Genomic DNA, 14,678 nt, shown 5'->3' on the forward strand with positions numbered 1-14,678 from the left:
GTAAGTTGAAAAGCTGTTAGTTTTTCTATTCTAAGATTTATTTTAATTCATCTATGAAAGGAACTATTCAATTTTGATTGTCTTACACTGTCTTTTTTCAGATTGCTTCTTCTCCCTCATTTTCCTTGTCTTTTTTTTTTTTTTTTTTTTTTTGATGTAGATCACAGGATTTTGGCTTACCTTTGCTTTCCAACTCCATTTTCTTCTTTTTGGCCCATATATTATGGTAGTTTTCTGCCATTACCTCAACCATTCCCTATGTTACCACCAGAAAAAAACAAGATGCAAAATTAGAAGATGACAATTAAAAATTCTGTAATTCTACATAATTTTACCATCTTAGGTAAAGTCTACACTCTTGTGGCAAAGAAACATCATAGTTAAGTGTCAGGTCTATGTTCAGGTGTTTTTTGAAGTCAGCACAAGCACAGGATACACATATATCACATACATCACATACTATTATCAGCTCCTTCCCTGGCATCATGATAAGTTTTTCTGGGAACTCAGAAAGCACCAATGGCATGAACAGCAGAATTTTTGTATGTTTCATTTTTCCAGTATGTAAATAGTATGGCATGCACCTTTTTACAACAGCATATCACAACCACAGTCACAGATACAGTCGTAAAGCCTAACAAAATTCAGCTCATTAATAATAATAAAACCAAATCTATTCATTCTTTTCAGTGCAATATATGCAAAACACAAAGACAAACCTGAAGTTCCCTAGAAAGTGCCACATTAGAGAGATCAAGTGGTGCCGGGATATACCCATTTCCCTGCAGGGAAATAAAAAGATAATTATTTTCAGATAAAAGTATTTCAGATAAAAGTATTCAACTACAACATCTCTCTTGTTGACCTGATTAGAGTAACATCATTCACAATTTTAAACTTTCTTGTAGAAACTGTGTGCAGCTATTGTTTTGCAATGTACTGAAGATACACAGGATGATTAAGAGAATACATCTGCTGGTGTGGAAGTAGGAAACTTGTGCAGATACTTAGATCTCTCTATTTGCAAGAGATGGCAAATTACTAACAACTATGCTTTTAGCCTAAGAAAAGAGACCAATCACGAGACATACAAGATGTGCCTTCAAAACATGACAGAACAGTGTGGGAACAGCCTGGACAAACCCTATACTAAAGACAAGACAAAACAACAAAAAGATAAAATAGGTTATTGTCTTGAGGAATTTACAGACTAAGAAAAACGAGGAGCATGATGTATTTACAGCCTTCAACTGTTTAAAGTGGTAAAGCTCTGTGCAACAAACCTATTAGGTACATGTTAAATGTGAATGGTTACATAGAAATCAGTGATTTCAAACGTGTACTGAAACTAAACGTGCTGAAATCCTCTACTCAGTCATGTCTTCATCATGCATCTTCTTGGGCAACAAGGCTCAACTACAAAACAAGTTCAAATGGCTGGAAGCAGAGATGCCAGAGATAGCAGGATTCCCTGTAAGGCAGTGAAGCTTGCTGAAGAGGTAAGAAATGCTGAAGTATTGTCTTGTAACAGAGTGCTCAGGGGCCACTTTTGGTAAGTAAAAACCGGCCCTGGGAATGAACCCAACACAGGTCTAAGGTGCCAGATACTGATACTCACAGGATCAGTGCTGGTGCAAGTGTGCATGAGGAGTTACCTTGTGACACACCTTCGCACACTCCTCGGGGGACTGCTTATGGCAGCAGGACTGTGCCCAACATATTGCTTATTAACTCTCACTATATTAAAGTACAAATGTGTGTTTAATTCAGCTCAAGGGGTACAATAACAATGCCTGAACACTTGTCATAGTTTTAAACAGCTTTCCCCATCCAAGACACAGACATATTGACCAACGGTCTTAACATGTGATTACAAAAATCTACAAATGAAAAAAAAAATCTATTCTCACATCAAAATGCTAGGTAATATGTAGAATAACCTAAAAATTTTACCTGTATATTAAAAAAAAAGTGTCAAATGTGAAATCTCATATGTCAGTCATAATTAGAATCTTGAAAAAAGCCCATTTTAGGCTCTCCTGTTTGACCAAAAAAAGAAAATTGCTAGGTTTGTTTATTAAAAAATAAAAGACTTTAAATATTCTGCCGTGCATTCTTTGAATGACTATATTAAAACTCTCTTTAGTTCTTCTGAGAAAATGAAAAGCAATAGCTCTCTGATATGGTCTCTGATAGCCTTACTATCTTAAAAGCTGCTGCATTTTTGGAATCCATTCTTCAGTGTTATTTCACAGTGTTTGTTATAGTGACATGACTTTCAATCTCAGAACTCTAACATTAAAAGCTTTTTTTCATTAAAAGTATATAAAACTGACATAATTGTGTAAAATTTCATAGTAAATTAGTGAACAGGCCTTTTGCTTCCTAAATTTAAGCAATTCTACATTACCTGACTAGACTGAGATATGCTGCGAAGCTTTTCATTTTCACGCTGATGTATTATTGTTTCTCCTCCTTCCTTGGTCCTTTCTAGGCTCCATCCCAGGGCCAACATGGTTTTCAATGATTCTCTGGCAGGCCAATGATAAATTTCCTTTTCCTTTGATGAAAAAATGCAAAATCTCTCTGTATTTAGTAAGTAGTGAGAACTCAATAAAAATATTCTGCCCTTCTATATAAATTGTCACATACCACAGAAGTATTTAAAATTTGCATATTATATGAGAACATACAATATAGTTCTTTTCTCATGAGATGGAAGCTTTGAAATATCATTTTTTTTATTCAGTTCTTAGTGTCACTTATTGCTGGGATATGTGTTAGAAACTAACAGCACTGCAAGGAGCTCTGGAGCAGTAATGTTGATTAGATCTGGAAACTTACTCGTTGATTCCTCCAGCACAAAATAATAAAAAATTGGTGGTACTATAAGTGCTATGAAATTATTTAAGCAAGTATGTATATTTGAATACATCAACACTCAAGGCCTTTTTTCAGTCTTTCTATATTTATATCCATTCACAGATACAGAACATTACTGAACTATACACCTCTTCATATAAACACAGCTGTCGAAAAAAAATTAGGGAACAACCTGTATTGCAACACCCCTTTGAAAAGTAAAGGTGTTGGAGAAATTCTGAAAAGTTATGACAAAGAAAATTCAGAGTATACCATATTAAGACTTTTCAAATCAATTTTAATAAAAGTATTTCAGTTCATGCCATAAATTAGAATTTTCCTGACAGTTACTTAACATGACAGCTTTTATGGATGGACCTGATTTTTAGGTTCAAAAAAGTTCTAATTTGAGACAATTTAGAAAATTCTCTTTGAACTGCTTAAATAACAATTCAACCAACAATGCTTTGGCTCCTCTCCAAAGATTCAAAAGCAATTTACAAACCTTAGGAAACTAAACATTTTGAATCCCTTTTGATTTTTGTCATCTCCATTTTCTGAACAGAAAAAACATGGTAAAGAGGGACAAATTTAATTGATTTATTTTTGTCTCCCAGTGAATCATTGCAAAAATGAGTAACAGAATTCAAATTCAATTCAGTGTTCTGACAACTAGAAGACATTCGTGCCTAGTCAAGAAATTCAAATAAAAATGCATTTAAAATAATTTAAATGCTTTTCTGCATTTTCAACTGAATCATCTACACATTCTTTACATCTTTCTACCATCTTTCTTGAAGACAAAATTGCCTTCAGATATGTTAAATTACACTTTCATCTAAAACCCAGGAGTTACTGCCAGTCATTCCTCATCCATGGAAGCCTGAAAAAACTGTGCTACTGATATTTTGAATATAAATTGGCCCAGGCCTATGAAGAAACGATGAATATTATGTGTAATGGAAGCAAGTCATACAAGATTCAATGTAAGATTAACTAAACAATCACTTCAGCATGTAGATGGACCTATTTGTCCTTCTTCCTTTTCTATCATAAAGTTGAAACAGATTTTAAAAAGCAAACAAATCAATCTACTTTGTGTTAACACAGCTGAAATTTCCTCTGCTACCTTTTCAGCTAAAGTTTTGAAAGGTCTTATTAATGGGTGAGTCTTCATATTTTCATCCAGGGAAACGCCATATTTCCATCCACTATTTGTCTGGAAAACAAACAAACAAACAAACAAACAAAAAACCACTGAAATAAGCTGAGAACAAAATAGATAAGTGACAGCAAATTAGCCAGTTTACTCTGTCTAATTTACTCTACTCAAACCGCAAATCTACTCCCACAGCTGCTCAGTTCCTCAAAAAAGAGCATGCAACCATATGTGGATATACAGGAACAAATCATGCCCTGAATAGGTGCAATCTGTGAGTAGTAGGTCTTATGATACCAGTTTTGAGCCTAATATGCATTGACTCCCTTCAAGTGGACTCATGCATTGAGAAAGTACTGACTGAGGCAAAAAAGATTGCCTCAATTCTTTGGGAGGCTAAAGTGAAAAACACAGAGAAGAGTAGGAAACATTAACAGATTAAGCACTAAAGAATATAACTGTAATGAATCCTCTACCTTAAACAATATTAACTGACATTTATGGTTTGAAATTAATATTTGAATAGTTACATAGTCATATATATGTGTAATTTTCTCTACAAATTTGCATACATAGCCCCCAAACAACAGAATGGTTTTTTTTATATAACTATACCATAAAATTACTATTCGTTATTGTTACAAGAAATTACTTAAGAATTTATTATCTTGTTTTAGAGCTGTGTAGAACTAGTGAAACAGAAACATGAGACAGTGACAGATCATTTGGGAAACCATAGATAAAATTAATACATAACAGTCTTCTTAAAGCTAATAAGAAAAGTTATAATTATTTTTCTGATATAAGAAATTATATTAGACTGTACTTTCTTAGATCATGGAGCTGCTGCAATAAAACTGAATCTCTGACTCCTAGTCAAAACCCACCATTACTGGGTAAAACGAAGCCAAGAACTATATATTCTTACTTAAAAAACCAAACCAAACCAAAACAACACCAAAACCCCAAACTAAAAAAACAAAACAAAACCAAACCCAAAAACTCCAAAATCAAACCAAACACCCCTTTTTCAGTCACCTCAAATCTAGGAGTTTGGATTGACAGGAAGCTGAACATGAGCCAGCAGTGTGCCCAGGTGGCCAAGAAGGCCAATGGCATCCTGGCCTGGATCAGGAACAGTGTGGCAGCAGGACCAGGGAAGTGATTCTTCCCCTGGACTCAGCACTGGTGAGGCCACACCTGGAGTATTGTGTCAGATTCTGGGCCCCTCAGTTCAGGAAGGATATTGAGGTGCTGGAGTGTGTCCAAAGAATGGCAACGAGGCTGCTGAAGGGACTGGAGCACAAGTCCTATGAGGAGAGGCTGAGGGAGCTGGGGCTGTTTAGCCTGGAGAAGAAGGGGCTCAGGGGAGACCTCATCACTCTCTACAACTATCTGAGAGGAGGCTGAAGCCAGGTGGGGGTTGGTCTCTTCTCCCAGGCAACCAGCAGTAGGATGAGAGGGCATGGTCTTAAGCTGTGCTGGGGAGGTTTAGGTTGGATATTAGGAAGAAAGTTTTTACAGAGTAATCAGACTTTGGAATGGGCTGCCCAGGGAGGTGATGGATTCACCTTCCCTGGAGGTATTTTAAGATGAGACTGGATGTGGCACTTAGTGCCATGGTCTGGTAACCACGGTGGTAGTGGATCAAGGGTTGATGATCTCGGAGGTCTTTTCCAACCTGTTTGATTCGATGATTCTATGATTCTATGATGTTTATCCCAATACATTCTTTGAAAAAGTGACAAATTCCAATGCATTCTCTTGAGCAAAAAGATTCTTCCATATATCCTAAATAAATATGTAGACATTCATACACTCTGAACAAGGACCTATCAGTTAAACTGTCCAGTATTTCTTTCAATATTCATCCCAGGTATTATTTACTAGTCCTTTTATGACAGTTGCCAGTCTTCAAATAATTCCTACCTTATCAAAGGCCCATTTATCATGGGAATGTTCAGCATATTTGCTTATGATGTACTCCAACTTTTCAGGAAGTACAAGGCTGTAAACGAAGAGGAGCATGGTCATTCAATCATAACTTACAGTCTGACTGTCAGCAGTCTGACTTACGAAAAAAATGTCTGGATAATATAACACTAATCAAAATACTTCACCTCCAGATGAAGGTGAGACATTTGGCTTTGCAATTCTCTTTTCTTTAGAAGAAATGTCACAAAAAAGGCAGAGCTTTAAGGGTATTTACAGAGAATCTTCAAATACATAACAGTTGCACTTATTAGCAATGAAAACCTGCTTCACCCTAATCTACTGGTAATTTTGTTGCTAATTCTTAATACAGAATAATATTAACATGGATGTTACACATTGCATAATGATGGAAGAGAAAGACTTTAATAGCAAGACTCAGTGATCCTCAGTTCTTGAATATGAAAGTATTAGAAATCTGTATTTTAAAAGCACAAGATTACTAAGAAGGCCAAATCTCTATTAAATCATCCTACATTATCTGCTATTTTGCCATGTCAGGTTTTTACAGATCAATTCTCAAAATAAGGTGAAGATTTTACAAAAATCTGGCAATAAGCCAACTGAATCATTTACCAGATTTTGATGATCTTGTACCACACTCTAAATACTTATAGTATCAAATGCACATATCCCAAACATTTGAACTATTAGACAATAGGATACATAATAAATATAGACTTTACTATGTACTGTGCAGATATAACATGGAAATATTTAACATCTGTGCAGTGCTGAGAAGAATATATTTTATGTAAACAGGATATATTGCAGTGAAGTATTTGGCAGGAGGAAGCAATAATCCCTATACTACTACCGAGAGGTCCTAATATCACTAACAGTCTGTCACTAGCCAACTCTCTCTACAGATGAGAAAAAAATGTTAATAAGGAATAGTATAAAAATATTTAAGGAAAGGAAATCACTATGATTTATGAGACTCACTTTGTTGTGCTGACAGGTTTAGGATCAAAATTTCCTTCTGGATCCATTGAAGTCTGCTTTTCCAAAGTTGACATAATTCGTGTATCTAAATAATCAGGGGGCAAGGCACCAGCTATAGCACTTAGACAGGGCAAAGCCATTCGAAAGAGCTCTGGATCATACTTCTGCAGGAGAGATAGGAACTGGTTGGAAAATCCAATAGAAAAACATGCAAAATGTTAGTGAAAGCCAAGCTGCCATATGTACAAACATTAGAAGATGCAAACACACAGTAAAGCGCATTTAAAATTTAAGCATAGAGCAAAATTATTGCTGCATGGTATCTATTTTTCATTATATCAACTTTACATATTCTTAAGACTACACAAATTACGCAAGAGCATGCTGACACTGTGTAAGTATATACAATATGAGTACAACGCAAGCTTCCTTTGAGCCATGAAGGCCTACATAGGAGGATCAAGAGTTGTTCACCTTGTTACAGAGCATGATCACCTATAAAATAATGCCTTAGTTCTAAATTTACTATTTCCTACCTTAACTGCAGAAGTCATTTTTATTTAACACTCTTTCCCCTCAAACTATTTCAGTTTAAAACATACTCATTAAAGGAAATTTTGTTTTACTGTAGCAAAGTCTGTTCATTATTTCTAGTAATCTTAGTACAAAACAGAACAGTGGAGAACACTGTAGCTCAGAAGATCACAGGTTTACACAACTCTTCTTTCACTGGGGTGATAGCCATTTGCAGAAAAGTGAAAATGCTATTATAGTGAGCCACCAATATTGGCAGAAACATATCATCTTCATTTATTTGTTAAAAGCTAAGATGCACTGATTGGAAACGTTTCATTGTGTCAGGCCCTCCTGATACTCCTTGCACTTGTGAAAACAGTAAGAGGGAGGTAAATGTTGCTAAAATCAAATACAAATAAAGCTTAAAAAGCCATTTCAGAATAATGCAAATATCATCGTCATTTCCATATTATAAATCAGAATGCCTAGAGGAACAATCATCTAAATCTGTTGCTTAAAATGGGAACATTAGTGAGACGCAATGAAAAAGATTTGTTACTGTCCCATAGTGAGATCTTGATTTTTGAGCCCAATCAAGCACAAAAAGTATTTACTCAGTAGAGCATTTATCCCACCAGAAATGCAACTTTTTCTTACTCAGAGAAAACTGAGCAAGTTAAAAATCCCAAGATCACACTTTGGAACATGAAAATGGAAAAATGTTTGTTTCATAGAATGTTGCATCATATCTCCTAGGCTGAGCAATAGGCAGAAAACTAAAATAATACAAGTGCATGTTAGAAAACAGACAATATAAATTTACTGTGCATATACCAACAATATGATAAGCACGTACATATATTTATTAAAATTAATTTTATGCCAGTAAAAAGTACGTACAAATATTTAGTAGAGCTAAGATAGGAGACAAGACCAACATCTTAGTGCAGCAAGCACTAATCATCACTTGTGTATATATATGCATATATATATAGCGTGCATGTATTGCCTCACTACTGGTGTAAAGCTTATGGGTATATCAAGATAAAGATTTGACATTTCATTGGTTTGGAGAGAATCTTTCAAGATTCAGCATTCAATTTTTCACTTCATTAAAAGCAGTCATTGCTGTTTCTCCCATATTAGATGAAACTGTCAAAATAGGAACTTTCTGCTCTTGGCACAGCAAATTATCACTGTAATGCTTTTATGGTCACCCTGTACTGTAATGTGAATGGCAGTCATTACCTTATGAGACAAGGAATCAAATATTCCCCAGAAAAGTTTTTCAGTTAAATGTAATTCTTCTTCTGCTGCAATTCCATAGCTTCCCATTCCTGAAGGCAGACAATAGTATTTCCAGCACTGCTCATAGTGATTTGTCAGAAGCTAGATTTTCAAGAAATAAAAATGCATGTAAAACATTGGTATTTAACGAAACAACAAGCTGTTATATTAAACTGTTACAAGAGTAGTATTATTTGTCTCTGCCTTTTCATTTCCAGTGGCTCATAATAATGGTCCTTTTTTTCTTTTTCATTTTGGGAGAGCAGTAGAGCCCATATTGTGAAAATATAAAGCCTGTATTATCTCCAACCACTGCTGTGGAATTCTTAGTGATGACAGGGAAAAGTAAAATTTCAAAATTGTCACCATTTGAGTACAGATTAGCTCACAGAATAAAAACAGAGACAGTGAAATGGGTATGAAGTAGGACATGATAGATTCTGACAAAAAGTTTTACCAATTTGAATTGATTTTACTCCTGTCATTTGTGGTTGATGGCCTCAGTGTTATTCAAAACACTGCAAAGACACCCATAGTACACCCTTTTACCTGCAACTGCTCTTCTTTGGAAAAACAGATGGAAAGAAGTATCATACAAGCAATCTGTAATATACTAGTTAAAGAGCTAGTATACTGATTATTGACGCACTTGCCACTGATTTCTTCTTTAGAACTAAAAATTCCTATCCCATGGGAAAATTTAAAATTTCTTTTAGCATTTAGCATTTTGGTTTTTACTGCAATTCTGATTAGGAAGGGAAAATAATAATTAAAACTCCAAATCAAACACTCCCTCTTCACCTCATTTTTAAGAAAAAATTAATGCTGCTCCAGAGTATGTTTGTGAATATGGCAGCTCAGCTTTAGAGTATGACAGAATTTCAATTCTTCCGTAAGAAGACCTAAAGACCTAAGATCAGGCTCTTTTATCCAATGGGAAAGTGAAGCAAACCTGTCAAAATAGTCAAAATCTCACATTTTTAATTCTCTATTTACAGAACAAGATGAATAAGACTTCTGTTACAGATTGTTCAAAAATAAGAGGTCAATTTTCTTCCCTGTATCCTGTCTCAGATTTCACTCAGAATTCATTCCTGGACTATACATCCTACCAAGACTTATTATAGTTCATATAGCAGCAGAAAAGATATTGAGATAACACTAACATTTAATTTGATACATTCAAATACTCTTTTGCTGAAGTAGTGAGAAAGTCAACAGTTCACTAAACAAAATTGCATAATCAACTTACTATGTACTGTTTACATTAGGCAAGATTTCAAAAAATCTGCAAACATTTCATTAAATTTGAAAGACTTTATAAAATGGTTACATTATTTTCAATTGAGAATTAATTTCACATTGCTTCACCCTGCCTGTTATGTTTTTAAAAACATGATGACGACAGTTTATTTTGAAATTTCATGCTGAATGCATGTACAGAAAGTATTTACCTTAAGAGGCATTTTACAGTATTCATTGAGCAGCGGCACATCAAAAACTAGCCTTCTCAACAGCTGTTGTAGCATAGAGGGACGTAAGTGGCTGTAATTTTAAAAAATGTTATTAGTAAATGTCATACAGTTCAGCAAAAATGAAATAAAAACTGAATTTACATATTGGGATACAAAACAGTCATTAAAAGTATTTTGTAAAAGCAATGGTAGGTGCTTAAGGAATCTCATCTACATATAGAATGATATAGCACAGAAAGTTATGCTACTTCTTGGCCCTCTTAAGGGAAAGCCAAATCAACATTTCAATTCCTAAGGTTCAATTCCTCAGTGTTCAGTTCAGCTTTAGGACCAGCTTTAGGAGTTGTTTTTGGAATACAAACACATTGATCCCTTAAGTCCTCAACACACAGAGTCAGACTTGCCAGAACATTTTTGGTAATTACTGGGGTTTTGTTTTTACAAATAATCAGAATTTATTCTATATCACCATAAGCCTCTATAGTGCAGTACCCAGAATGGAAAAATTAAATGTATTTTTTCTTCAGAAAAAAAATTGTCTCATACAATGGTCATTTATTTCATGCAAGAATAAAATAATCTTAGTTCTACACTATACACAAAGAAAGAAATTGTTAAAATATGTATTCTGCACAAAAGAAATCAATCTATACACAGGTGTCATACATACTGGCAAATAGCAAGCAGGCATTCTTCAATAGCGTCTCTTTGTGCTTTTGTAAGGGACCGTCCCTTGGATAACCTATATATTGTGTGAAGCATGGAGTCAACCAGAGAGGCATGATGCTCTGTTCCAGAAAAGAGGGGAGCACATCTTTTGAGTAATGGAAACACAGCTGAGCAAATGTATCTATTTAGTGCAAGAGCTGCCTCTGTGGTACTTAGAGAAACCTGTATGAAGTAGTAAATGATTGTTAGTATCACACTGAGTAAAGGTTATTAAATACGAAGTCTATAAAACATAATACTTAAATACTCCTTAGGTTCCCTTAGTGGCTGGGTGCTAACATGATATTCCCAGTATACACATGAAGACAAAATTCATTTTTTTCTCAACTGGAGAAAATCCAGGCCATCCACTTTTGTCCTATGTCTTGCCCCACTGCACTTTTAACCAATAGTGGCAGAAGAGAATATGTAGATTCTTTCTTTAAAAGGTTAGAAAAACCCACTAAACATTAAGTAGTACTTTTCATCTCATTAATTTCTTCATACATATGGATTTTCAGTGTAATTATTGGAAGTACACATAAAATAAAAGCAATCATTAGGCTTATTACCGTATACTCAATCTATTTATTTCATTACTGTACAACCTGTATTAAAAGTTTTTAAACTACTTTACATTGTTGCTTCATAAGGTGCTACTGTATGCTTGTAATCAGACTTAAGCACTATAAATTAGTAGTAACTGAATTAATATTGGTTTGTCTCATAGCAAGCCTATAATACCTTTATTAAAAAAAGCCATTTTGACTTGAAATTCCATTTTTTTACACTTACAGGCCACTATAGCTATCCACTGCACCTAAACTCCATAGCAAAATACATACTGTATCCAAAGAGGCAGAGGCTCTTAAATCTGGTAAAAATCCAACTTCCAGTAGGTGAAGGAGGAAGCTTTGGTCCTTAATACCATAGACACGGTCCAAGAAGAGTACCATGGGTGCTTTATGATCAGGACAGAAACTTGCAGACATGTCTGGTTCATTTACTGTGCCATCTGCACAAATATATAATGCAAATTTTAATTGTACATAATTCATAAAACAAGAAACACCAAGACAATAAAAGATGCTATAATTGCATTTAGTGTGTAAAATCACATATTCAAAGAAAATTATATTCTTGTTTAGTTTTCTTGTATGCTGAAAAAGAATAGTAAGTTTTCACTATTTAAAAAACCCTATTATTTTGCAGTTTATTAATCTTTCACTCTTAAAAGCTTAGAAATGAATGGTAAAACATTCAACTTGTTTCATTATTATTACAGAGAACGCTTACATGGTAAAATTAAAAATAAGTATTACTGCAAATATCAAAAAAACACAGCAACTGTGAAGTCAAAGAAGGTTAAGAAGTTTAATTTTTCTCTCATGTAAACTAGACTAGAATGAACATGGAATCCAAGGGGAAGATGACAATAACAACTGCTATTGCCTGATGTCAATTGTGTATCTGATAAAACATCGCTGACTGAAAAGGGGTAAACACAATTCTTGTGAAGCAGAAAGCACAACAGAAGGACAGAAAGGAGAATAAATTATTTTGCCCTAGAAGAATATGGAAGACTGGTAGTTTATAGCCATGGAACACAGAGAAATTAATGTGAAATATGGAGAACATAATGCCATAAAACCCCTCATCCTCTGTTGAGTTTATGCTTTACAGAAAATTTTGGGGTTTATGGTTACCTTGGAAGTTATCTTGTGGAAATAAATCCACCCTGGATAACCATATTGATCATGTCTAGGAAAGAATCAACCATCATCCAAGAAGTAAGAACGCTATGATCAATACACCTCTGTAATCTGAATTCTGATTCTGAATTGGTTTTGAATTCCAAAGTAAAGAGGGTGAAAAAAGTCTTCACTGACTTGCCTTTAACAGAAAGTGTTAAGAAGGCTGTTAGTTCCAGTGACAAAAAGTCAGTCTCAACCTCAGTGTTAGATAGGGATCCAGGTACAAATACGGAGCTACACAGTTTGATGCAGAGAGAGCAGCAGATCCACACTCTCGTTTCAGGTCTTCTGTGTATACGCACAGTACACAAGGTTTGTGTCTTCAGAGAATAGTCTCATTCTCCAGAGGAGAGAATAGAGGAATCAGAGTAGTAAGAGAAACAGGATAGCAACACTGCAGCCGAGCCTCAACCCCACAGTGGCAACCCTTGAGGTACTTAGGTGGTTAGTCTTGGATAGTTTACCTGGGATACCTTGGATATTTACTTGTGAAGGAAAGATAACATCTTAAGAGAAGAACCACTCCACCCTTTACACAGAGGCTTCCCTGGTGGTAGACAGGGTTGCCAAGGATATGAAGTAGCAGGCAGTGGAAGCAGGAGATTGCTGTATGATGCACTGAGTGGCTTCATGACGTGTGAGAGAATTCCATGATAACTCGTCTGTACTTCACGGGAGGAGCTTATGTGAGGCAGGCAGAGATATCGAAGTAGAGTATCAAAGTCTCAAAGGATGGGTGAGATTGTGGTGTAGAGAAGAGGGATTTAGTCAGCTTGATTATAAAAGAGGGAATCATTATGGGACAAGATGAACAAGTACAGAAATAGACTGCCAGTAAAATCTCAACTCTGGATATGAGGAGAGCAGACTTCAGGCTGCTCAGGGAATTAGAAAGTAAGGTCCCCTGTGAAAGTGTTTTTGCAGGTGCTGAGGTCCATTAGTGCTGGTCACTTTTCAAACATCGCCTCCTAAGGACACAGAAGGTAATTCTGTAACGTCAGAAGTCAAGCAGATGAGGCAGAAGGTTGGCTTGGCTGAGCAGGGACCTTCTCTTGGAGATAAGGCAAAAAAGGAAGGTGTATGACCAGTGGAAGAAAGGTCAAGTGACATGGGAAGAATTCAGAGATGCTGCTTGCCGCTATAGGGAGAAAATTCCTACGGTCAAAGCTCAACTGGAGTTGAAGCTGGCCAGAAATGTTAGGGGACAATAAAAAGAGTTTTTTCAAATGCATTAATGGCATTATATATAACATATTTCAAATATATTAATGGCAGTATAGAAATATCATCAGCCCATTACTGGGTGAGGATGGTCACCTCACAAACAGGGACAGAGACAAGGCAGAGGTACTTAACACTTTCTTTGCCTCTGTCTTCAACACTGATAACAGACCAAGGGGATCTCAGTGCCCTGAGCTGGAAGACCAAGACTGCGAGACTGATCAACTTCCAACTCAGCATAGTCTGTGATTCTGTGAATAATAAAAGAGAAATCAGGCATCTAGGATTAAACATCAGAGATCAGAGTCGAAAATTATACCTAGAAATTGGGGGAAAGACAATAGGTATAGAGGAGCATCTTCTTCAGATCAAGACAATCCAGAAGCAAATATGCCTGATTTTCACTTCCTCTGAAAAAGTCATGGAAGAAATAACCAGTACAGTTCCAAGAAATAACAAAGGTAATTAAAATGCAATATGCATGTGTGGCATTTTAATCAAGCAAGGACAAACAGGACTCTATACTGAAAGTCATCAGTGACCTATAGTAGAAAGCAAAAAAAGGAGCTTAAAAGTCTTCTGTTTGGATAAATCATTAACAAAACTGATTGGGCAAGTAGACAGATGCACTTCAATGAAGACAACTCCAAGTTAATGCATCTGCAGGAAAATAAGACATGCCTACACGATGCTGAGCTCGTAACTGACATTACAAAGAGATCCAGAGGTCATCATTGAAAGTCTGTGATATCATCAACT

General features: G+C 35.5%; 1 protein-coding gene across 2 annotated transcripts in view; it reads right to left on the reverse strand.

The window, feature by feature from the left end:
- RYR3 (ryanodine receptor 3) overlaps nucleotides 1–14,678 on the reverse strand; it is a 212,879-nt gene that overhangs the window by 71,222 nt on the left and 126,979 nt on the right. Inside the window, exons 47-56 of one of the 2 annotated variants that reach the window (XM_018082300.2) lie at nucleotides 11,790–11,959; nucleotides 10,907–11,127; nucleotides 10,216–10,306; nucleotides 8,723–8,863; nucleotides 6,959–7,140; nucleotides 5,951–6,029; nucleotides 3,992–4,081; nucleotides 2,411–2,560; nucleotides 720–782; nucleotides 181–256 (exon numbers count right to left, since the gene is read on the reverse strand). In XM_018082300.2, the coding sequence (XP_017937789.1) occupies nucleotides 181–256; nucleotides 720–782; nucleotides 2,411–2,560; nucleotides 3,992–4,081; nucleotides 5,951–6,029; nucleotides 6,959–7,140; nucleotides 8,723–8,863; nucleotides 10,216–10,306; nucleotides 10,907–11,127; nucleotides 11,790–11,959 (1,263 nt within the window). The remainder of the gene's footprint in view (nucleotides 1–180; nucleotides 257–719; nucleotides 783–2,410; nucleotides 2,561–3,991; nucleotides 4,082–5,950; nucleotides 6,030–6,958; nucleotides 7,141–8,722; nucleotides 8,864–10,215; nucleotides 10,307–10,906; nucleotides 11,128–11,789; nucleotides 11,960–14,678) is intronic. The other variant, XM_018082301.2, reaches the window with a different exon arrangement.

The sequence above is a fragment of the Manacus vitellinus genome, unplaced genomic scaffold (assembly GCF_001715985.3).
Source record: "Manacus vitellinus isolate BGI_N305 unplaced genomic scaffold, ASM171598v3 scaffold_6_pilon, whole genome shotgun sequence".
In the NCBI taxonomy this organism is placed as follows: Eukaryota; Metazoa; Chordata; class Aves; order Passeriformes; family Pipridae; genus Manacus; species Manacus vitellinus.